The sequence below is a fragment of the Sceloporus occidentalis genome, unplaced genomic scaffold, assembly GCF_023333645.1.
Source record: "Sceloporus occidentalis isolate IW3139 unplaced genomic scaffold, rSceOcc1.0.p SCAF_7, whole genome shotgun sequence".
Classification (NCBI taxonomy): Eukaryota; Metazoa; Chordata; class Lepidosauria; order Squamata; family Phrynosomatidae; genus Sceloporus; species Sceloporus occidentalis.
The window spans coordinates 9,169,974-9,193,954 of NW_028316987.1; the positions used below are offsets into that span (position 1 = coordinate 9,169,974).

Here is a 23,981-nt window from a genome sequence, read left to right on the forward strand (position 1 = left end):
GGGGGCTATAGTTTGGTGAAGCACTAGAGTTGGCTGAAAATTCTTAATACCCTGTCCTAAACTCCAAATCCCATGATTCCAGAGGATGGGAATATAGCATTATAGTTTTGTCCTGTGAAAAGTCTCTGAGACAAATCGTATAAGTGCAGGCACATGGGTACAGAGGGTTTCTAAAGGGATAATGCCATCACACTTTCCATTTATTCAATGTGTAAGGAAACAGACAGAGAGTAATTTCTTACATTCACCGATAAACATCAAACTAATTTGCAAGCCACATCTTAGACTGTGAGAGTCATGGCCTACCCCCCCCCCCAAATTCTTATGGCTACTCTGTGGCTCAGGTGATAGCGCTGTGAACTTTACAAGACCTCAATCTTTCCCTTCTTTCCTAGATTCCAAGACTGACCATAGAACATGCAACAGGAACCACCACAAAGCACTTCAGCTTTTCAAGGTGCTTTGCACGTAATGTTTACTAAGCGAGTATTGTAACCCATTTATTGCAGATATTCACCCAAGGCTAAAAGAATATTAATGTTCATAAGACTATGCTATGAAAGTGAGGCAAACACAAATCAAAGCTCCGAATGACTCACTCTGAGCCACTGTATGTTAAGAATCTTCAGTGTGTCTGTAGACTGCAAGCTTGGAAAGAAGAATGATTTACATTTGTTAATGGATTCTTTTGGGGCAGAGTAGAGGAGCCAGCCATTGGGTAAAAGACGAGAGAACATGCAGTGGATGGGGCAGAAGTAGAAGACTCTAGTCTAGGTGATTCTGTGACTATATATAAATGTGCAGCTGACCCGCCTAGACCAAATCCCCAGCTCCCAAGCAGGATATCCTATAACTAAATATTCTTAACAGGAAAAGAGCTTCCAGACTCCCTTAGTAGGCTCAATCCATTGTTACTGTAACTGTCAGGAAGCTGCTGTTTAACAACAACCACAACTCCCCCCACCCAAAAACCACCATCCCATATAGTGCCCAAAAAAACCAACCCTTGAAACACATATTTTGCCCTTGTCCCTTATTTCATTTTCAAAATTTCTGTAACAGCTTTCAGCAATTTTCTTTCTAGGACAGCTTACAAGAATCTGCCTGTTCTTCACATTAGGAAAACTGCTTGGTTCCTTGAATGGCAGGACTATACAATCTGTGATGAATCTTGGCTGGTAAGGACTCAGGAGGAAGCCAAGGCTCCTAGGTTTGGAACAACCTCCTGGAGGTAGTTCAATCTGCTCCCTCTCTATTGCTTTTCTATTGGCAGTCAAAAGACCTTCTTGTTTAGACAACCTTGGCTGACCAGAGTAAAGAGATGGATATGCTATTTCAGTACATATGTATTTTAAATATTTCAATCATTTTAGTTTTGATGGTTTAAAAGTAGTGTTTTAACTGAAGTTATTTTCAGTAATTTTTATTGGCTTAAAGATTTTTAAATTTCTGTATTCCACATTTTTTAAATGCTCTGTTTTCAATCTATACTGCAAGCCTCTTTGAGTCCCATTCTGCTGAAAAGTAGGATCCAAATCCAACTAGTCAATCAAACATATAATCTCTTATCTCTGTGGTCCTCAATCTTTAATCATCCAGATGTTTTGGTCTCCAACTCCCAAAATCTCTGCCCATGTTGGTTGAAGGTTCTGTGAACTGAATTTCAAAACATCTGGAGATTGAGAACCACTTTTGTAGATCTATCATAGAAACATTTCCCCAAATCCATTCATATCTTGACTTTGGCATCCAGATCTGTGTACCAGATGAGATAACAAACAATATCATGCATGTCAAAGTATATAGAACTATAGTTACACAAGTGTTCGGTCAGGAGTGAGAACCACTGCAGTCCCCCATTTGTTGTAGGACTGTAACTCCCATCAGGACTAGCCAGCATAGCCTCAATGCTGATGAATGATCAGAAATGCAATCCACACACAACTTTTTATGTATTTATTTCTGTACCATGACAAAGATAATCACGACAAATTAATGGCATTATATTGTAAGCCCTTTTAAATGGATAGAGAATACACTTCTCTTTTTATGTCATCTGCTCTAAGCTTATGGGATAGTGCAGGTCACATAGTTTCTCCAGTCATTTTACACAGTGCTAGAACACCTATTGGGAGTGCCATGGTAGTTGTTTCCTTGCACCTGATGACAAGACTATCCAACTTCATCCTGCTATCAGCATCAAAAAGCAAGCTGCTTGACAGTCTATTAAAAGCTCTGTTCCCTAGCCTCCTGGAAAACATCGCACTTCAACAGTTGCCTGGTCTGCTCCATTTGCAGCTCTCTCAAAAGAGTACATAAGACAGAGGGAAGAAAAAACCACGCCCAATTTTTAAAACTGTCTTTGTTTCTCCCTGCCATGAAATTCTACATACACGTGCACACACACTAAAATGTCATTATTTAAGGCTACTACTGTATATTTTGGTGCATTTAAAGAGTAACTCATTTTTGTTTCTTTTTTTAACTTTACACAGGAGGCATAGCAAAGTGTTTTAGTAAGTGCTTTAAAACACAGGCTCTAGATAGGAAAGAAGAAAAAAGATAGGGGATGGCAAAATGTCATCTTCTACAGGTAGCACTGTCATTTCTGAATTATGGCAACCCTAAGGCAAGCCTATCATTTTTTTTTTTTTTTTTTTTGCAAGTAGCTTCGGGGGGGGGGGGGGGCTTTCCATTGCCATCCTCTGAGGCAGAGAGTGTGTGACCTGCCCAAAGTCATGCAGTGGATTTACAGGTCCAAGCTGGGATTCAAACCCTGTTCTCCAAAGTCATAGTCCAACACTCGAACTACTGTACCACGCTACACTTACAGACAAGTAACTGTTCTTTCAACAGAATAGGGTTTGCAGGCACATCAATACTGAATCAGGGTGAGTTTTAAGTAGCATCACTCCCACCCCCCCACAAACCAAGTGAATTCAGCAAAGCCAGAGTTCCTCTTGAAACATGTGAAAGAGTGGAAGGAAATAAACATTTTTCCACCTAGCAGGAAAGCTCAAAGCTATTGTGTGCTTAATTTGAAATATTATCTTGATGACAGCTGTGATTTAAAAAAAACAAAGCAAACTGCCAGCACACCATTCTTTGAAAGTTTCTCCCTGTGCCAAGCTCTCACCATTCTATGGTTCCCTTTGCAGGAGGGCTTAGTTTGCTGGACACGTTTCAGTCACTTCATCACATATACTCTGTTCCATTGGCAATCTGAACTAGCAGCCTTTACAACAACTACAGTTTAGGAAAGCTACTCGTTGGCATGATGAGACACTGGCCACCATCACAACTAAAGAAGGAGAGCAACACCCAATCTCTTTGGATGCTGCAGCGTTGTAATTTAATGACTCTGGTTTTTAAAGTCTTTCAGGATAGTTTTTTGTGGGTTTTTCAGGCTAGGAGGCCATGTTCTAGAAGAGTTTATTCCTGATGTTTGCCAGCAGCTGTGGCTGGCACCTTCAGAGAATGCTGGCATGGAAGACAGTAGGGTATATATACTGTTGGTTGAAAGGAGGTGATTTGCATATTAATCTGTGCATTGTTCTGTTGCTAAATGGCAAGGCCTCAGGGTGTCCATTTACTTAATGATTCATTGTCTGCTGGGAATCCTTTCTTTCAGGATAGATGACATTCTTGGAAGAGGTTAGGCAGGGTTGGAGAACCCTTGGCCACACACATTTCAGAGTACAGGCACCACAATTTCTTGTCATTGACCAAGTGGGGAAGGTTTCTAGGAGATAAAGGGCAAAAAATCTGGAGGTCCAAAGGTACCCTACTTCTGGCCGAATCAGCAGAGTCTCAAGAAGAATCAGTTGGCCCTCTTCCATCATGCACCTTCTCAGGCCAGATGCAGAAAGCTACCCAGGGGCCAGTTGTGCAAACATCAGAACCAAATGATTTTTTTTCTGGGACAATTATCCATTCAGGCTCTTTGTACAACTTATTCAAGCTCTCATTCTATTTTAAAGACTGACATACAAGCATGAAAACTGTCCTGTCTGAAGAATAACCTGTATATAGAAGAGCAGGATTCAGGAAGGCTTGCTAGTTTCCTGTGTCCTCCCCTCTTGGGAAGCCACCATATCCCCTCCACCTCCTGACCTAGAACATGCATGATACAACGTGAAGTAGCAACATTCAGGGAAAGATTTATCACTTTATTCTACGGACTGCATAGGCTAATCCTAGTCCTTAAGTGAAATGACCCAAGCTTTAAAATGGGCAGAGATAAGTAATAACTTTCAATATTAAATCCTTCGTTTTAATTTAAACACACTCTGATCAAAGACTGGGTAATACTGAAACTCAAACAGAAAAATTACATATGAAAATATGCTTCTACTAAGTCCTTGCTCTGCCTTTGGATCTTGTTTCCTTTATTAGAGCCATTTATGAGGGAGAAAAATGTTCTGGCTTAACATGAAGTGGTCACTGGAACCAGACCAATTTTAACTTGGCAGCAGCCTCTCCAATATCTGTTGTTGAAACACACACAACTGAACTTTTAATTTTGAGGAAAGAGGGTTATGAAAAGTGAGGAACCAAATACACTTGTCTCTCCACATTGGCTGAGGTTAGAGGCACAGCACCCCCATGAATGTGGAAAAACAGCAAATAACAAAAACACTATGTTTTTACTTTGGAGGACACCTCTCTAGGAATCTTTGGGTCCTCCAGTGCGACCTTTGGTTAAAGTTGACCACAGAATTGCACTGGAGGACCTAGATATTCCTAGAGAGAACATATTAATAAAATCTGAGAATAAACTACAAATGTGGAGGGACAAGTGTACACACCAAGTAATTGCTATATATCTTAGGCAGAACTATGTGCTAGTCCCAGATGAGATCAATCATATGTGGGCAGGGAACTCAAACTGCTTCTCCCTCTTAAATAAACCCTCTCCCTGTGCATGGGCTAAAAATGAGAAATACTTATTTCTCTCAGAGGGTGAATTTAAGGAGAAAAAACTGCTGCAGACACAACTTAAGCCTCATGAACCAAGTGTTGTGGTCTAGATCCAGCCTATGTTTATTAACAGTAAGAAAGAAAATTAGGCTCAGCTGTACACTACATAATTATATAGTTTTGTCATTACGATGTGCCTTCAAGCAATTTCTGTATTATGGCTAACCTATCCTATGGTCCTCTTGGCAAGATTTATTCAGAAGATTGTCATTCTCTCCCTCTCATGCAAAGAGACTGTGACATGTCCAAGAACATTCAGTGGGTTATCATAACCAAGTATGGATTTGAACCCTGGCCTCCCAGAATCCTAGTACTGTATTACACTCAAGCCACTATATCACTATGGTGGCTCTCAACACACAGTTTAGCCCTGAGCAAAACTAAGTTTGTATATATTTGGTGCATTTCTCAGCACAAATCTTCAGTCTCGTTATTCCAAATGAGTTTGCAATCCAAGAAACATCTTGAGGGCCATGTATTTCCTATGTCTGCTTTAGGCCTCATGATCCTCCTCTGCAGATATACCCAAAAGAGTACCAGTTTATTTTTCAAAACCAGTGAATGCAATGTGTTTTCAAAGCTCTAATAAGGTGTGCAGGAAGCCTTCTATACGGAGAGGGGAGGAAAGGAAATAACTCTGTATCACAAGCCCATCATTCTCATAGTTCTCTAGATCAAGATCTGTGTTGTGCTATTCACAGATGCCAAAATTCATAAAGGTATTCATTATGTTTCTTTCACTGTGCAGACATACCAGCGCCTTCACAACAAGCCTGTTTCCAGACTGCGCTCACAATAGTTCATATAGGCTTCTGTGGCAGAACAAATGCTGAATCCAGATTAGGCATCGCAAACTCTGTATCCAGTTATATACCTGCGTCTCAAAAGGAAGCTGTTGTTTGACAAGATGCCATTAATGCCCAGAACTTTTTAATTTACAGGGAAATAGGGCTTACAGTTCATAAAGTAGCAGTCTACTTCCATAGTAGTAAGAATCCAGAGTGACTTTTATTTAAAAAAAGTATGGCATGTTAAAGGAGTGGAAGGAAAACTCTTTACTGTAACCTTTTATGTTTGGTCTAACACCAAATAATTTGATGTGCACTTTTTTGATGCTGGAGGCATTATTCATACATTGTTAAATGTATACCTTCGTGCTGATACAATTCCTGAGTTCACATAAAAGTAACTACAAAGATCCCAGTTTGAGCCTTTTTACTTTTTAAAGTCTTACGGGAAGACCTTTGGTGCGTTTTCTTAACAGTCTCACCAATGTCATAGCAAAGATCTTTGGAATTAGGTAGGCCTTCAGCTGTTAACAGGCTCTTGCAGAAGGATCTTTTAAGGGGTGTGTTACATTTAGCTTTCATTTGTACATTTTAAGCGTTTTTAAACTATTTAAAATTACGGTAGTGAGAATTTTTTTAATGGGATGGTTTGTTGTTTATTTTTTGTACTACCAATTGTTTTATCTGTCTTGTCATAAACCTCTTTGAGCAGCTTATTTGGGAACAATCTGGAACATAAACAAATTCATAGCTTCTGGTGTTAAGGTGACCAATGGACTTAGCTCATTCTTTGGATTTTTGTCTCACAAGCCTCTATTTGAGACCTAGAGTGATGTAGTGGTTTAAGTATTGGACTACAACTCTGGAGGCAAGGGTTCAAATTCCCACTCCGTCATGAAACCCACTGGGTGACTTTGGGCAAGTCAGATGCTCTCAGCCTCAGGGGAAGGCAATGGCAAGCCTTTTCTGAACAAATCCTGCCAAGAAAACCCCATGACAGGTTCTCATTAGGGTCGCCATAAGTCGGAAATGATTTAAAGGCACACACTACCACCATAACCCTATTTGTCTCCTATACATCTTCCTCTAACCACCTTGTAACCACACTGTTTCCTCCAACCCACCTATAATTTACCAAACAGCCAGCATGGTATAGCAATAAGGATTCTGGACTGAGACTTGGGACATGCAGTTTCAAGTCCCCGCTCAGCCTGAAAGTCATGTGATGACCTTAAAACAGCCACCCTCTCTTAGTCTCACCTACCTCGCAGGGCTGTTGTGAGCATAATGGAACAAAAAGGGCCATATATATACTGCTCTGTTCAGGCAAGCTTTTAATGTTTAGTTATGGGATGGGTTTTATATGGGATGGATTTTGTGCTTTTATTGTGGTTTTAATATATGTAATTTTATAATGTTTTTAGCTGATGTTTTAAATTTTTTTACTGGAACATGTTTTTAAAATTGCTATTGTGAGCTGCCTTGGGTCCCGCTGGGGAGAAAGGCGGGATAGCAATTAAATAAATGAATGACTAAATAAATTGAGCTCACTGGAAGAAAGGTGGGATCTAAATGGAATGAATATATAAACAATAAATAAAATCTGAGGGGGAGCACAAACAATGCCAATGGAAACTTTTCCTATATTTTCATCTTGAAAATGACCCCAAAACTGAACACTGGGGAAATGTGGCCATTCCCCCCCTGCAGGTCAGAGACAAACCTTTTATCTTTCACTAGGTCCCACATTCCAGATCAAGGCAGCTTTGATCCTGGAGCCTTGAGGCATCTGCCTGCAGGAAAAGGAAAATCAACACAATGCTGAGAGTTCCCCTTCCCCGCCAGGCTGCTCTTTTTGTAGGAAGCATCACCAACAAATAAACCACCATCTGTGCGCGGAGATAGGAGGGAGGGACATTTTCTTTATATTTTTTGGGGAAAAAATTAATGGCATGCTTCTAAAAGCGAGCTGACACTTCACTTTTGACAGAGACTACCAGATTGTCTCAAGGGAAAGGCACAGGATGCCACCATTCTCATGGCAGTGGTAGTGGGGCTCGCCATTTCCACTGCCCCCATTTTGTGCTTGCTGGGGAAATTAGCAGTAGCTGCTCTCAGCTGTTGCATGTTCATTTTTATCTAAAGGAAACAAGCTGTAGAATTTTGGCTCAGCACTGAAAGTCTGGGCCAAGAGACAGACAGGCAAGAAGAAGCCAAGACCATATTGGCAAGGAGGCATCTGGGGTCATAAATGAGGAAAAACATGACCCCATACAGTTTAAGAAGTAGGTTGCTACTAAAGATCGCAGCTTTCAAATATCCCAAATTTGTCCCAAATTTGCATGCACAGATACATACATGAATACAAAACTTGTGGCTATTCTTGGGCATGTGTCTGGTCTTATATCGAACTGCTGCCACAGGCACTGTAAGTAGCTCTAGTGAAAGCCAAACAACTCAGAAGTTACATTTGGCCTTCCATATCCATGGATTCTTTATCCATGGATGCAACCATCCACGGCTTGAAAATACTTTTTTTAAAATATAAATTCCAAAAAGCAAACCTTGATTTTGCCTTTTTATATAAGGGACCTCATTTTAGTGTACTACTGTATTTAATGGAACTTCAGCATCCACTGGTTTTGATATCCACGGGGGATCCTGGAACCAAATCCAAGTGGATATCAAGAGCCCACTGTACTGTATGTATCTTTTCCAGGAGTAATCTAACAACTTCAGAATATTCCTGTTCTATCTAACAGTAGTCCTTTCAAATTCTAAACCAAATAATTCCATAAACTCCTGTTTGACTTCTCAAAAACACATGGCTCTCCACAGAGTATTGCTTGAACATCAATACAACATTCTAATCTGGAGGTGTTACGGCCCACACTGAGGGTTTCTGACCCTCCTTTTAAACTGTGGGTTTTGTGCATGGAGGGGTTAAAACTAATCTGAAAATCAATCTCCATATCCAGCATAAACCCAACATGGCACAGCGTTTTGAGAGTTGGATTAAGACTCTGGAGATCAGGGTTTGATTCTCCACTTGGTCATGGAAACCCACTGGGTGACTTCGAGCAAATCACACACTCTTAACCCTGAAAATCCTGTGATAGGGTCACTTTAGGGTCGCCATAAGTGGAAAGCAACCTGAAGGCACACAACAACAACAACAACAACAACAACATCCATCTCAGTCTTCTTACAACATCTAGCATATTCCCCTTAGTAGCATGGAGCCAGAAAGCCAAGACCTGCTTATAGATTAGTGGTTCTCTTAATTTTTTCACTTCATCAGAAAACAATGGAAAGAATGAAGTATGTTGACAAGTACAATAATGAGGAAAGTAACATGAAGGGAGGTAGGGTTGAGGGATACTAGTAGGGAAACACTGGAATCATGCAGATGATGACATATTAAATCAATCGGCTCATGTTAGCCAAAATGAAACATCTGCACAGTGACAAGCATTCTATTGAAATAATTTTTCGCCCACATGTAGAAAATAAAGAGTTGCTTCAGTTTCAGCATTTTATTGCAAGCTGAAGAAAAATATTATTTTAAATATGAAACAGTAAAGTGATGAAACAATACTGAAACATGGTAGATGTAAAGGAGAAGAACTCAAACCTCCTGCCATCTCCCATACATTTATGGGGGCTAGAATCTTTACTTATTGTTATTATTTTTAAAAGAACAGCCTTAGGAGTTCATCAATCCCTGGAGAAGACTTCAAAGTTTGACCTGTGTATCACCTACAAAACATTATAAGTCCACTGAAACAGTGACAGTATCACCTAAAACTTTGTCTCTCACCATGCCAAAAACAGGTTTGCATGCTTCAAACAATTTCTACTCAAGAATACGTAATGTTACATTATGGACAGCAGGAATCAAGTCAGTCTTTGCTGGACTTCCTATTCCATCTCAGATGCATCTCCAAACTGCCAGCTCTCAAGCCTTCACAACTCATGGCTTCAAATAACCTTTTTCCTATGAATACCCAAAGGTAGTAGACTCTCCATTAATTGTAACACTGTCAACCACTAAGAGAAGGTACAGCTTGGAAGATACCTGGCCTTTTTCTTGTCAGAAAGAAGATAAAACACAATCATGTTTTTAAAACCAGCAAAAATATTACCCTGAAGCTGGAGGAGGATTTTTTTTTTTCATTTTTTCAAGCAAAGCAGCCAGAGAGTAACTGGATGCTGAAGTCCAGTGTAGATACCAGAGAAGTGCCAGCCAAGTCACTAGATCAGCGGTTCTCAACCTGTGGGTCGTTACCCTTTTTGGGGTCGAATGATCCTTTCACATGGGTCACCTAAGACCCAGGGTTGGCGCTATAATCTATAGCAGCGGCTCTCAACCTGTGGGTCACTCACAACCCCTTTGCATTAGGAAAATTGAGAACCACTGCACTAGATTATTTCTCTGGGATGGTAAGAAGTCCTCATTTTATTGGTGACATGGATGTTGGATCATCTCAACTGCATGATTGAACAACCAGCCACAGAAGTCTAATCAGTTATTTCTGGCACCTTGGAGGTACACAAACCATGCCAACATAATGAGAAGTACTATTTGGGCTGATATAAATAGGTAACACATGTGCTCATGCATCGTCACAAGAAGCCAGCATCCCGTCCTCAATTCTGAGCCTCACTGCTTGAGAATGGTGTTGCATCTGTTCAAGCAAATGCTATTTCAAGAATGTGTAGGGGACTCTGCATGCCATAGAGCCAAAGGGTTTTCTCTTTCGCCAAGCTAGGAGAAGAAAAAGGACCTTTGGCCATTTTAAACAGCCTTACAGTAATCAGTCAGACGTACAGGCAGGGCCCTAGTGACAAATTATTAACTTGCCATGACAGGCCAAGTACTGATGGGTGTTGCTTCTAATTCCTTGTGAAGCACTTGAACTTTCCAGATGTAATCTGGCTGAAAGTAGAAATTAAGTTAAGACACAACAGTCATGTGAATGAATCAGCTTGCTTTCATTTTGCTATTCATCAAAACTCCACACACTCAGTGTGAACTGGCAAATAGTGAAATCCCATAATGGGTATTCATGCAAATCAGAACTGGGAAAGGAGCATGGAGATAAAAAGTGTTTTCTCAGAAACTATAAGGACTAGAGCCCTAATGTTTGTTTTACTATAACTTTAAGATGTATTACTATGATTTCTACATCATTACACCCACAGTCTTAGTGATCCTTATAATATCCTGCACGGTAGGTCAACATTACCACTGTTTTGCAGATTAGAAACAGAACTGAAAAACTATGACTGATGACACTCCATGAAATCATGGCAGTGACAATATGTGAATCAAGAGCTTCCATAAAAGAAGCCATTGCATTATGCCAGCTGTTAACCAAGGTTAAGATTTTTCAGAGAGCCATCCTTACACACCAGATAAACCCATATCATAGAAACCTTACAAATCATGCTGCACACACAGTTGTATTTTACCCATTTCATGACAAAATTATCAAGAGGAGGGATGAGTAGGAAAGAAAAGATCATCAGCCACTTAACAAAACTGCAACAAGAACATGCTATTTTTTGCAGGGTAGAAATAGCACAAAGCACACCTCGGTCTAAAAATGTCAGGCCTGCAATTATTGTGTTCTTAAGACTCTGTTCTTTTATTTAATAACACTCCTTGTTTTAATCCAGATGGAGCTATCATGATTAATTACAGTGTTCCAGGCTGAACATGACGCTGTGCCAGACTCCTCTATTTATGGATAAAGAGGGAGAATACTTTCATCTGTCTAACACCATCACCCAACTTGCACTAAATTAAAGGATCTCCTCCATGAGTATGCAGGATAGTGCACGCATGTACACTGCCACAATGCTATGCATCACATATCTTAGCACAGTATAGTGAAGTCATTAATGTCACAGACACTAAGCCACCCTCTTATTATTCAGACATCTTGGTTACTTTTGATAGAGAAATACAAATGTCTGAACTCATAAAAACAAAGGGTTGGATAGCTCTTCCTCTTCTTCCCTTCCACTGCAAGTTTTTCCTCCCCAGACAATGGGAGGAGGGAAAGGGTAAGGAGAAAATGAATGCTTGGTAGGTTGCTATGGAAATGCTGATCCATAGGATGTTCAATTCACCTTCTAAAGTATTCAGCATCAAAGATTTCTAACCTTTATTATTACCAAGAAAGCTTAGTGACCACTGTCTTTCCCTTCATTTCCAACTTAAGCTGAAGAAAAGGACCAGAAGTACAATTACAGAAATTGAAAATATATTATGGTTATTTTTCCAAATTAGCTATAAGATCAACTACAATAAACCCTGCTCCCCTTTTCATCTAAACATCATCCCTCAGCTCTTGGAAGCAGTGAGGTTCATTGTGGCATTATTAAACTGGGAATAGATAACATCCAGAGAAGTAAGGATTTATGGGGAAGAAAGGAAGGAAAGAAAAACCCTGTTAGGAACCAGAGGTGCTTTTCACAGAACTTTAAAGCCCTTTATTACCTTTATGAACTTCAGTGGTTCTCAGTCTTTTGTTCTCCAGAGGTTTTGGACTTCAGCTCTCCAACTCGAATCACTGGCCATGCTGGTTAGGTCTTCAAGAAGCTGAAGTTCAAAATATATGGAAGGCCAAAGGCTGAGCACCACTCAACTAGTTCATCCTTCACCATAGCAATCTGACTCATAATAGGACTTTTTTATGTCGATTAAACAGGAGGTTTGATCCATGACGCCATGGTTCATAAGCAAGCTGGACTTTAAACTGGGTTTGCTGATTATGAGTTCAAAGTTCCATATTCAATGGGCCATGCCAATCCTAGGGATGTAGACTGCAGGAGAGAAACCAGTTCACACTTATGCCTAGGTGGGAACCTAGCAATAAGAAGGAGGCTATCAAAAGTCAAGAGAAGAAGCAACTGCAGAATTCAGTCTGCTGGTCAAGGAAGGTAAAATAAGTGGTTGGGATCCAATCTTCCTTAAGCACATTTGGTCTAAGTGGACAACAGTATCTTAGAATATGTGTTCTTAGTCTAGGGGATCCAGGGAGGGATTTGGGGAGAGGATCTGTGAATCGGGTACTCTTATTAAAATAAATTTATTTCCTGTTCCTTTGAAAATTGTCTTTGTTGGGGGAAACCTTTTTTATTTAAAATTGTATTAGTAAGATATGCCTCGCTCACACACACTCAGGAAGTGCTCAATTGTTATCTTCAGTATATTATGGCAGAAGATCCACAGTTTTGTTCAGATTCTCAAAGTGGTTGGTGACCCCATAAAGATTATGAGTCACTACCTTACAAGTTACTAAGCAGCAAGCCAGGGCTTAACCAACAAAGAAGAACTGGTTGATACAAGTTTAATTGCCCTGTGTATTCAAACAAACAGGCTTGCTCTTGTTTAATACTGTATCTCTGTCTGTCTCCCTTCCTCCTTCTCTCTCATATACACACATATCGAAAGAGCAGTTAATCTTGTTTCGCACTAATACCAGGAGCAGATACAGGAGTTATGTTAAGCTCATAACACACTGTACACACAGACACGCCCACTCTTCCAGTCCACAACCTCCACTTGGGAGAAAGAAGAGAACAAAAAACATTATTGCCATGAACCATCCCCCCCCCCCCCCCTTCAACCTTTTGGCAGCTTGAAGGCTCTGAAGCACACAGATGATCATGGTACAGACCAATATAACTCAGTTAGAAAATATGCTAGCAAGAAGAGATTGAAAGGCAGGGAAATGAAAGGCAGGTCTAAGCCACTGAGAGAGATTTGCAAGGTAGACAAGCAAGACAAATGCTAGGTAGTGCCAACTTCCCCATTTTGGTTCTCTCCATTCCTGAAAAAGCCATGTTTCACACAGAGCGTTTCTGTTTCCTCCTATTCTGCTACAGCCCTAGTGACAACAAAGTCTCATCATTACTATTCACCGTCACACCTTTTCCAAATCTATTCCAAGTATAAATTTTTTGTGGCAATAATTGGTTCTTCTTCTTTTCCCCCTCTGGTTTGTGTAGGTGCTGTAGGCTGTATTTTAGAGGAAGGAAATGGCTAAACCACTGCTGAATATTTCTTGCCTAAGAAATTAATGAGCTTGACATAAGTAGACAGGTGACTTGAAGGCACATAAACACACACACATATGCACGGCTTTAATATGAATCTTTATTAAATAATAAAAAAACTTTTCTGGACTCTTAGGATTTACTATGCCAGCTGTAATAATCATTTTACCTGTTCCTGATCCAATGAAAAGGTTCCTCTTAACGTCCCCAGAGCAGAGAGCATGCCCATACATTCTCATCTAAAAACATGGGCACCATTTCCAATTCTGCAGGTTTATTTAAGCCATTTTTGTCTTTTTCCCCCAGTTCCTCAAGGTACACACTTGATAAAACATTATTAGGATATCCCTAAGGTAACCCACCTTAGGAAGCAGTGTGGTGTACTGATTTGAGTGTCAGACTACAACTCTGGAGATCAGGGTTCAATTCCCAGCTGGGCCATGAAACTCACTGGGTGACCTTGGGTAAGTCACACACTCTCAGCCTTGGGGAAAGCAATGGCAAACCTCTGAATAAATCTTCCCAAGAAAACCCCATGATAGGTTCATTTTAGCGTCGCAGTAAGCTGGAAACCACTTGAAGGCACACAACAACAACAACAACAACAACAACAAACAACAACCCACCTTAGGGAAAAACAATTATTTCGTAATAGCTAAAAAGCAATACATTAGGCTATGCTGCCCCTCAAATTCATCAAATAAAAGCGCACTGAGATTCTAGTTTATTTCCAAGGGTAGCCAGGTCTTGGTCATCCAAGTATGAAGTATGTTCCCACCCCAAATTTCTAATTGTATATATCAAGACATATGTCTGGGTAGAACCCAGATGTCTTGACTGATACTTAGCAATAAAAGCTTTAAAAGCCATTTCTGTGTGAGGCGCGAGGAAGAGCAAACCCACCAGAGCGCTAGTTAAATGATGCCCACACGTCAGCATATGATTCCATCTGTATTAAGGAGCTTCAGATTCTAAAATGCCTCCTCCTGCCCTTTCTGCTGAAAACCATTTAAGAATGAAATGACTGAAGCATTATGAAATGCCTACAGGCCTCACAGGATATGCAGGGGAGGGGAAAGAAACACCAATCAAAGATGGGAGATTTAAAACAGATCTCTCAAACCTCTATCTAATTAGAAACATCTTGACGTCTCATGGTGTTCCCCCCACCCCAGAAGAGCCATCTTATGAAATATACATTATCCCAAGAGACAGAGAGATGCAGCTTCTATTTGTCAGATGCATCTCAGACATGAGCAGGGTGTTATGCTGAGTGCAATAATAAAACTTCAAAGCTAAACACCTGATTGTCACATGAAATTTCCTTAGAAAACCAATAAGGTACGAACACACTTGAACACATGCCCTAGTTCTAGCACGGATTTATCATTTCCACACAATACAGAAAAATCTGTATTGAGAGCCAGCATGGTGCAATGATTTGAGTGCTGCACTAGGACTCTGGAAGACTAGGATTCAAATCCCTACTTAGCCATGGAAACCCACTGGGTGACCTTGGACAAGTCACACTCTCTCAGCATCAGAGGAGGGCAATGGCAACACCTCTCTGAACAAATCTTGCCAAGAAAACATAATGATAGGTTCACTTTAGGGTCACCATAAGCCAGAAAGGACTTGAAGGCACAACAAGAAACAGAAACTTTGTCACATTTCAATTAGGGAATTCCATACAAATTAGGGAAACACAGAAAAACCACAGGTAGTAGTTGTGCAAGGATGGACATCCACAGGATAGATTTAAACCTCACCAAAATATCATCTGGGTTCTGCAGAGTTATGCCCAGAGTTTAACTCAAATAATTTCTCAGTATGCCATATTTCAATACTGTATCGTCAGAAGGTTTTGTACACAATGTCCAGCAGTGTCATCATTAAGTCATGTTAGCTGAGAAGCTATCATGGCAGACGGCATTGACAGGTCATACCAATGTGAACACACTAGATCTAATTTCAAAATCTAATCAGTCAGACTTGGTTAATACTTGGATGATAACTCACCAGGAAATACCAGGAATTTCCAAATAGAGCTAAGAAAAAATCCACTGCTAGTCAGCATTGTTGTTACTACAACAAATAAACTAATGGTCTGATTCAGGATTAGGCAGCCTCCAGTTGTCCTATAATTTTGTTACTTTGCATGGCCACTAATGAGGACAACAAGCTTTCTGAAAACACACACTTCTAACCTTTTGACCACTGAGTAAAGAACAGAGGCTTTGCCTTTCCCAAGGATACAGAGGTAAATCATCTCTGTCTCCATCTTATCTTTGGGCCATAATCTTTAAGGGTCCAAGGGCTAGGCTCCAGGCTCATGTCTCCCCTCTCCCAACAATTACTTTAAAAACTGTTTGTTTCTAATCCTCATCCTTCAGGATGGGGAGGACTATAAATATAAAATCAATAATCTCACAAACTCCCTAACAAAAACTACTGTGGACTATTGTAAAGATGAGTGACCAGTGATAATTGTTGCAATAACTGGTGAGGAGAAAACTAATACCAAAATACCCTGAACACCCATGGTCAGGATCCAGTAGAGTTACATCTTGTGACAGAACTGCTTCTGTCAATGGAATGAAGAGGGAGCAATCTCCCCTCTAAACCCCATGTTCCCCAAATCACCAAAGGGCTGAGAAACCCTTTCAACCTCTTGAAATCTGCATTGAGTGCTGAAAGGTGCAAGGGAGAATTCTGATGCTACAGAATTCGGGGAACAAAGTTAATCTGCTGATTATGCCAATTCAACTTTATAGTCCTATTAGATGGAGGAAGCTAGAAGAAGTTTTTTTCTTGTTGCATGCCTTCAAGTCGTTTCTGAATTATGGTAACCCTAAGAAAAACCTATCATGGGGTTTTCTTGGCAAGATTGGTCTAGAGCGGGTTTACTTCCCCTGAGACTGAGAGAGTGTGGCTTGCTCAAAGTCACCCAGTGCTTTTCATGACCAATCTGGGAATCGAACCCTGGTCTCCAGTCATAGTCCAACACTCAAACCCACTACTAATCAAAAAGTGTGGAGAAAAAAATGCTTACATTTATGTCTTACAAACTCAAAATCAACTATATTATAGTGGGTCACCCGTAGAATCTTGCCACGGCAAAACTGTGTTTAGATAACTAAACTGACGCTGTTGTATCTTGGCTTATCATGCGATGGCGGAACTCATTGGAAAGGATGATCATGCTTGGTAAAGTGAAAGGCAGTAGGAAAAGAGGGACACAGCGCTACAGATGGATTGATTTGATCAAGCAGGCCACAATTTCACTGAGTTTGGAAGACCTGAGCAGGTAGCTGAGGACCAGCCTCCTGAAGGTCTCTCAGTCCTAGAGACACCACAAGACAAAATTCAACTTGACTGCAAATAACACAAACAAAAGGAAGTTCTGAGCACAATTACGTAAGTATTATCAGTTTACTCTCATTAAGAAGCCATTCAACAACCATTTCAGAAATATAAAGGATAGCAAAATTCTAGCCACAACTAAATGTGTTGTTAGAAGTTAGCAGGCCTCCAAATTTTTAATGGGAGGAGGGTACATTTTTAACATTACTCGCACATCATAAAAGCCATTTGTTTTATTTGTTGAAATCTGGCTTCTTTTGATGTGCAAACAACCTGTACCAATAAGCCACATTTCTTATCCAGCCACAGACCAGAAACTCAATCTACGATTTGTTGTTGGCTTACAATCTCTGGCTGCTGAAACCATGGCTTGCTCCTGGCCTGTTTCTTCAATGTCTCTCCTGAAAACAAGCTGACAATAGAGGCAGGACAGAAGCATACCAGAAATAGGGAAGGCAAAACCCAGTCTTTTCAGCTGTCTGACATGCAATTTGTGGCTTAAGCAATAAACTATGTCTTATTTTGACATGCTAATGTACCTGCTATGGGTTTATTCTAAGAAGTATTCCCAGCACACCCATGAGAGCTCTAAAGGACTGAAGCTACAATTTGTATCATGACAGACGGCCAGAAGTGAGAAGTTCTGAAAATTATTTCTGCTACCTGCTGAAGACACTACAGCCAATGCATGTATCCCACAGGTTCTTGTAAAGCTATTCCAGTTCTGCTTTAGACAGAAAGTCACCTTCTAGAAGTGTGCTCACACATTAAACTGTACATGTGTTCTAAACCAAGCATATACTTGGTAGAGTGAACACATGTATGGGTTGATGAACACATGGGTATGGTAATTCTCTATAGTCTGCATGGAACACAATCCTTTTTGTCCTCAAAGAAACATCAAATAAAATTCTGATGAAGACTCTGAGAGGCACTTTTGAGGGAAACTGGAAGATTCAAGAGAGGAAACGGACAAAGAAGAGCTCCAGAAGAGTGTAGGGCAGGACCAACTACAGAAAACCGCAGAGGACAGAAAAGTAGTCAGTACTCTCAATATAGCAACTGTATAGCAGCAGGATGTGGCAAAGATTAGCAGGACCAGCCATATAACACCGGTTTTGAAAGACCTCCATTGGCTGCCTATCCGCTTCCGAGCTCAATATAAGGTGTTGGTGATCACCTATAAAGCCCTAAATGGCTTGGGCCCAGGATACCTAAAGGACCGCCTCTCCCCGTACATTCCGCCTCGCACCCTCAGAACGTCTGGGCAGCAATTACTGAAGGTGCCTGGGGCTAGGTTAGCCTCCACCACACGGAGGACATTCTCCACGGCTGCCCCAGCCCTTTGGAATACGCTGCCCACTGAGCTCCGCTCGACTACCACCCTGGCCCAATTCAGGAAGGACCTGAAAACCTTCCTGTTCCAACAGGCATTCCCCGACTAAAATCCTGTGGGCCTCCCTCCTCTTCCGTGGCCAAGAGGTTGGGCTATGGGGCTTTTATGCCTGTTATTTTAAATGGAGGGCTGATGTATTTGTATTTTAATCTTTTGTATTGTATGGATTGTTTTAATCTCTGTTGTAAGCCGCCCTGATCGCAGGAAGGGCGGGATATAAATAAAAATTTTATTTTATTATTTTATTAGGATGAAGCCCAGCATCCTAACTCAAGGATTTGTAGCAGGATCAGCCTGAGCCCGTAAATGGATTAAGCGGATGTTTCTTGCAATCCATTGCTTTCTTCCCTTCTTTTCTCCTTCTTTGTTAAGTTGTTGTCAACAATTATTTTTGGCTCTCATTAACCTTTTTTTCTATTTCCAGAATCTGGTAATTCTGCTTTTGGTGGATAAATAAATTAAACTCTATACAACTGAGCAATTTACATTTATAATGGTTTGGTTAAAACTAGTAACTTTTCCAGAAAACACTGTCCTATGCAAGTCCAACAGGACATGTTAAGACTTTTGTGCAGTGTATAACAGAGGTTTGGGTTGTTTTTTTTAACTGCTTAGTTTTTTTAAAAAAAAAACATTTAGCAAGACCTCAAAGTTTCTTATTTCTAATGTTTGTTAATCAAGAATCTGAACATCTGAACAGCAATGTAAACCCAGAAATATCTGCATGAAAACCTGTATATTCTATTACATGTGACCCAGTGTACAGATCAGCAATCTGAGTAAAGTGTCCACATGTTCAATGTTACAAGCAGAAAAGTCCAGCAGTGTATGAGTCAACAATCTCTGTACTTATTACTCAAATAATACCTATCTTGAATATAACTTGTGAAGTACTAACCAGGAGCAAGAAAGGAATAGGCTTCCAGATGCTGCTGAACTGCAACCACTATCTTTCTTAGCCAGCATAACCTATGGCAAGAGATGAGTTGAAGTTCAACATCTGGAAGGCCTCACTTTCCTCATCTCTCTTTGTATTATAGATGGCAGTTGCATACAGGAAAACATGGAGTGAGTCCTGCAGTGGTAAGATTCAGATGAGCATCCAGAGCAGAGTTTTTAAGATGAGCTTGTTCCATCTGACTCTGAATTCCTTTCCAAGAGCATTAAAGTATAGACAAGGCATTAAAACTGCAATGTATCTTCAAAACTGAAGCCGTTGTTCACATCAGCATGGGCCCTGTTAGCCGTCTCCGCTAACCTTGACCTTCTGCAAGCAACTTCTGCTACCTCATCAGCGAGGAAGTAGAAAGAGGTGTTCCAGCCGTCAAAATAAGTACAACTGACAGGCTCCAATCACTCCCACAACCTGAGTGCCGTACGTGTGCCTCAGTGCAGAGACAGCCTGACAGTTCAGAGAATGTTCCTCACTGTGTGAGGCCACTGAAACAGCATCAAGTTTTACAGGACTGTTGCACATCTCCTCAAGCATGAATGTGAACTGAAGGGCTAAGAAAACTTGCAGCAGGGAGTAACACACTAAGTTGCAAGCTGCACGGTCCTGTAGATCTCAGATGCAAGACACAACACAAGCAGCGTAGTCTTCTCAACAGGCCATGGCTCGATTTTGAAACAAGCCGTGCGACCTCCATGGCCCTGTAACTCTTGGCAAGGATGCTCATCTTCTGTAACCAAGAAAACTGAAGCAAAAAATACCTCAAAGGGAAACTGTATTCAAACTCAGTACTGTTGTTACTTGTTGAAATGATCATGGATATTTCTAGGAGAAAGTGTGACATACAATTTAGAAAACAGATGGAGAAAAAAATCAGCATCATTAGACAGTACAAGCAGAACACTGTACAGATCAGCAATCTCTATACACATTACATAAACTGTATCTATGCTAAATATAACCTGGGAAAAACTAATCAGGGATAAAAAGACCACCTGCTCACCAGCATGCACACGAACACAACAAAAGACTACCTGCATGCACCTGAATACAACCAACCTGTGTCATGCAGATCATGAACATGCCACACACAGTGTGCCCAGAACTCTAGAAAGCAAACTACTGAAGGAATTAATAAGCTATGGGCCTGAACTGACAGGCCAAATGAACCAGCTTTGAGCCACTTTGGAGGTGTGCTGTTTAAACAACACACATGTCTTAAGAGGCCAGAAGCCACACTTAAGCCACGTTCCGGTCCTTAGGGCCGGAGTGCGGGTCCTAGCCTCTTAGGACATGTGCGTCATTTAACCAGCATACCTCCAAAGTGGCCTGAAGCTGCTTCATTTGGCCTCTCTGTTCAGGCCTTAAGAAACACTAGTAGGACAAGGCTGCTCTTAGCTATTGCCTAAGAGTAAACCTAAACATGGCATCAGGCAGAGTCCCAGCATGCAAAGTTGACAGCATTAGACAGATGGGGAAATATTGTGAAAAGGCAGTCCAAGGACACAAGCATGGAGGTGGGAGGACAGAATAGGCTGAGACCGAGTGTGCTATTTCTTCAATGTCCTAAAACAGAGGATATTTTTCTCTCTCAGCAACCATGAGGATTATAAGCTTGCTACTTTTAAAAAGATGCTCCCAACACAGAGGAGCATTAAATAGACAGCCAAAATAAAGCTGCTTCGAGTCACAGTGGAGGTATGGTGTTTCAATGATGCATGCATCCTAAGAGTCCAGAAGCCACACCAAAGCCACACTCCAGGCTGGAGCGTGGCTTTGGTGCGACTTCTGGACTCTTAGGACGCATGCATCATTGAAACACCATACCTCCACTGTGACTCGAAGCAGCTTTATTTTGGCTGTCTGTAACAGGCCACTATCTACTTCTTAATAATACACTTTTCATCATCTAGGATTAAACACAACACAGAGTAAGAGGAAACTTGGCCACAACTGACAGTCAAATAAGAAATGAGTCCTACACACAAGACAACACCACACTGACTGCGAACCGAACTTCACACAGAGACACACATACACCTGCAGACAGCTGTGCAGTTTCTGGAAGGCTGCTTATTTGATTTTCCAAACCTAGAGGCTGCTAAGAGAGAAGATTGTACTGAACATACTTAATGACAGTTGTTCCGGGAGTAGAGAGGCAGGTTTCCTAAGGCCTCCAGTTGTTAACAGAGCCCATTTGAAAAAGGAGAAATACCACTTGTTCCCTTTGGGTTGGTTCATTGCCAGAGTAAGATAACAAAGATGTATCTCTGGAGAGTGATCTGAACAGAGCTGGTACTGCTATAAGCCTTAGTGGGAAATGTCCAACTGTCACAGTGAGCCTTCAAAAGCTGGCTGGCAGCGAATGTTATTTGGAACTGGCCCATTAACAAGAGCCAGCAAGAGGTAATGGTTTGAGTATGGGACTGAGACTCCAGGAAATTTAAATCCTGTTCAGCCGTAGAATCCTACTGAGTGACCTTAGGCAAGTTAAATTCTCTCAGCCTCAAAAGAAGGCAATGCCAAATCTTCTCTGAACAAATCTTCCCACAAAAATGCTATGATAGGGTTGCCTTGAGTCAAAAGCTGACCTGCAGGCACATAACACAACACACACACTTCAAGATATGAATAATCTAGTTCCCAGAGCAGCTAGCCGATAGTTCATCCAGCACACTAGTATTGTAAAGTCATATCTTTCTGCCACTCAGAGGAATGGAGTCTAACTGTGTCACCAAAACAAAAACAAGCAAATAATTTAAACAAGGCTTCAACCAAAGTTCCTCCCAAATTTCTATCTAATACAGTCATGTCACAGCAGAGGTAGGGTGTTACCTGAACAAACCCAACTCTGCCTACTTTGCATAAAGCACCTACCCACAAGTGTATCTATCAAATGATTGTGAGTAGGTGGACTACTACGATGCATACACAGCTTATTGCCCAAGAGGACTCGCCATTTGCCAGCCCTGAAGTGGGAATGAAGAGGACGAGATATGCTGCCTTCTTCCATATTAAAAACATCTAAAGGGCCATCAATGTATCAAAACTAGTCATGTTCCAGATACCACTTCAGCATTATGCCCACTTTAGGTCATGACTGGACAGAAGTCTCTTTTGCCTTGTGAGAATTTTGCATAATTTTATTTTCATGCATTGATGTAACAACTTCAAAATCAATTGTTTTATGGGCTAACATAGCTTTCCTCAAGATAGTTACTGTACTGCTCACGATGATTCTATGGGGTGAACTTAGAAGGTGCTATTTTTTTTTTGGGGGGGGGGGGGTAATCAGTTCTGCAGTCCAAGCCGCAATCTTTTAAACCATTCTTCATTAGGATTCCTGAAACGATTACTACACTCCCTGATCCACCACAGAGGAAGCACAACCTTATCTTGACATGAAGGCAGCATTAAAATTACCTCACACTTTGATGGAAAAATTACTCAAATGAGTGGGACACTAGACACACCTCTAATCCTTCTACGATCTAATAGATTAGTTGCTAAACAATGATTAGAGCCAATATGTAAGCTGTTCCAAAGCTTTAACCTTTCGGGTGGTTATTCTGTCAAAGCCTCATCATATTAAAATCAAAACAAAGTTACTATCGGAAAAATATCAGCCTCAGAATGCTAGAGAAACCAAATAAAATAACCTGACAATGTCAATACCAGACATCCAACATTTAGATTCCAACTGTATTGGTTCTGATAATTTAAGCAATGAACGAGTGAAGCTAACAACCTGCTTTCTCACAGTCCCCATTTTCCTAATCGAACACAAGGACAGCAGAGATAAACGTTTCTTGTTACACTCCCACAGCCTTAGGGACAGAATGTGTTATAGATCTAAATACATTAGCCTATGATTAGGAATGATGGACACAAACACACCAGCCTTTCCTGGCACTTCTTAAATGTACGCATTATATCCTTTTCAGCAATAGCTTATAATAATGGACACACCCATCTATGGATGGTTAGACAACAGACCATAAAAATCAACTGTTCTGAAATGGCTGAACAAGGAAAGCAGTGTAGCATTTCCATAATGCCCAGATGACTGCTGGGCATCAAAACAATTTTCTTGGGGGGGAAAACAGTTAAAAGAGGCCATTTTCACAATTAAGGGAGTTTGCCCCTACAATAAGGCATCATTCCACTCTGACCTTTTGCTTGCTAGGAAATTGTCTACCTATTAAAGTCACTGAACCTACATTCCCCCAGCAAAAAGTACTACTACAATCCCTAGAAAACTAAATGCAGCCAAGTTAATTTAAGCCAAATTTGCAGGGAAATGGGTTTTTCATGACATTGTCTGGAAGCTTTCCAGGTTGAGGAATTACAGGGTCCACATTTCCAAAGACAGCTTAATTGAGTATTCTGTGCTTTTTACAGCCTGCTTTGATAAACATCAGCAAAGAAGAGA

At 40.8% G+C, this 23,981-nt stretch overlaps 1 protein-coding gene across 10 annotated transcripts in view; it reads right to left on the minus strand.

The window, feature by feature from the left end:
• LOC149309128 (junction plakoglobin) overlaps positions 1 to 23,981 on the minus strand; it is a 67,985-nt gene that overhangs the window by 34,931 nt on the left and 9,073 nt on the right. For 2 of the 10 annotated variants that reach the window (XM_089531843.1, XM_089531842.1), the window contains exon 2: positions 7,492 to 7,561. The exons of 6 other annotated variants lie outside the window; for them this stretch is intronic. In XM_089531843.1, coding sequence (XP_089387969.1) covers positions 7,492 to 7,517 — 26 coding nt within the window. In that variant the 5' untranslated portion in view covers positions 7,518 to 7,561. Of the gene's footprint in view, positions 1 to 7,491; positions 7,562 to 19,495; positions 20,375 to 23,981 lie in introns of those variants that run through there. 2 more of the 10 variants (XM_089531851.1, XM_089531846.1) reach the window with 1 other exon arrangement.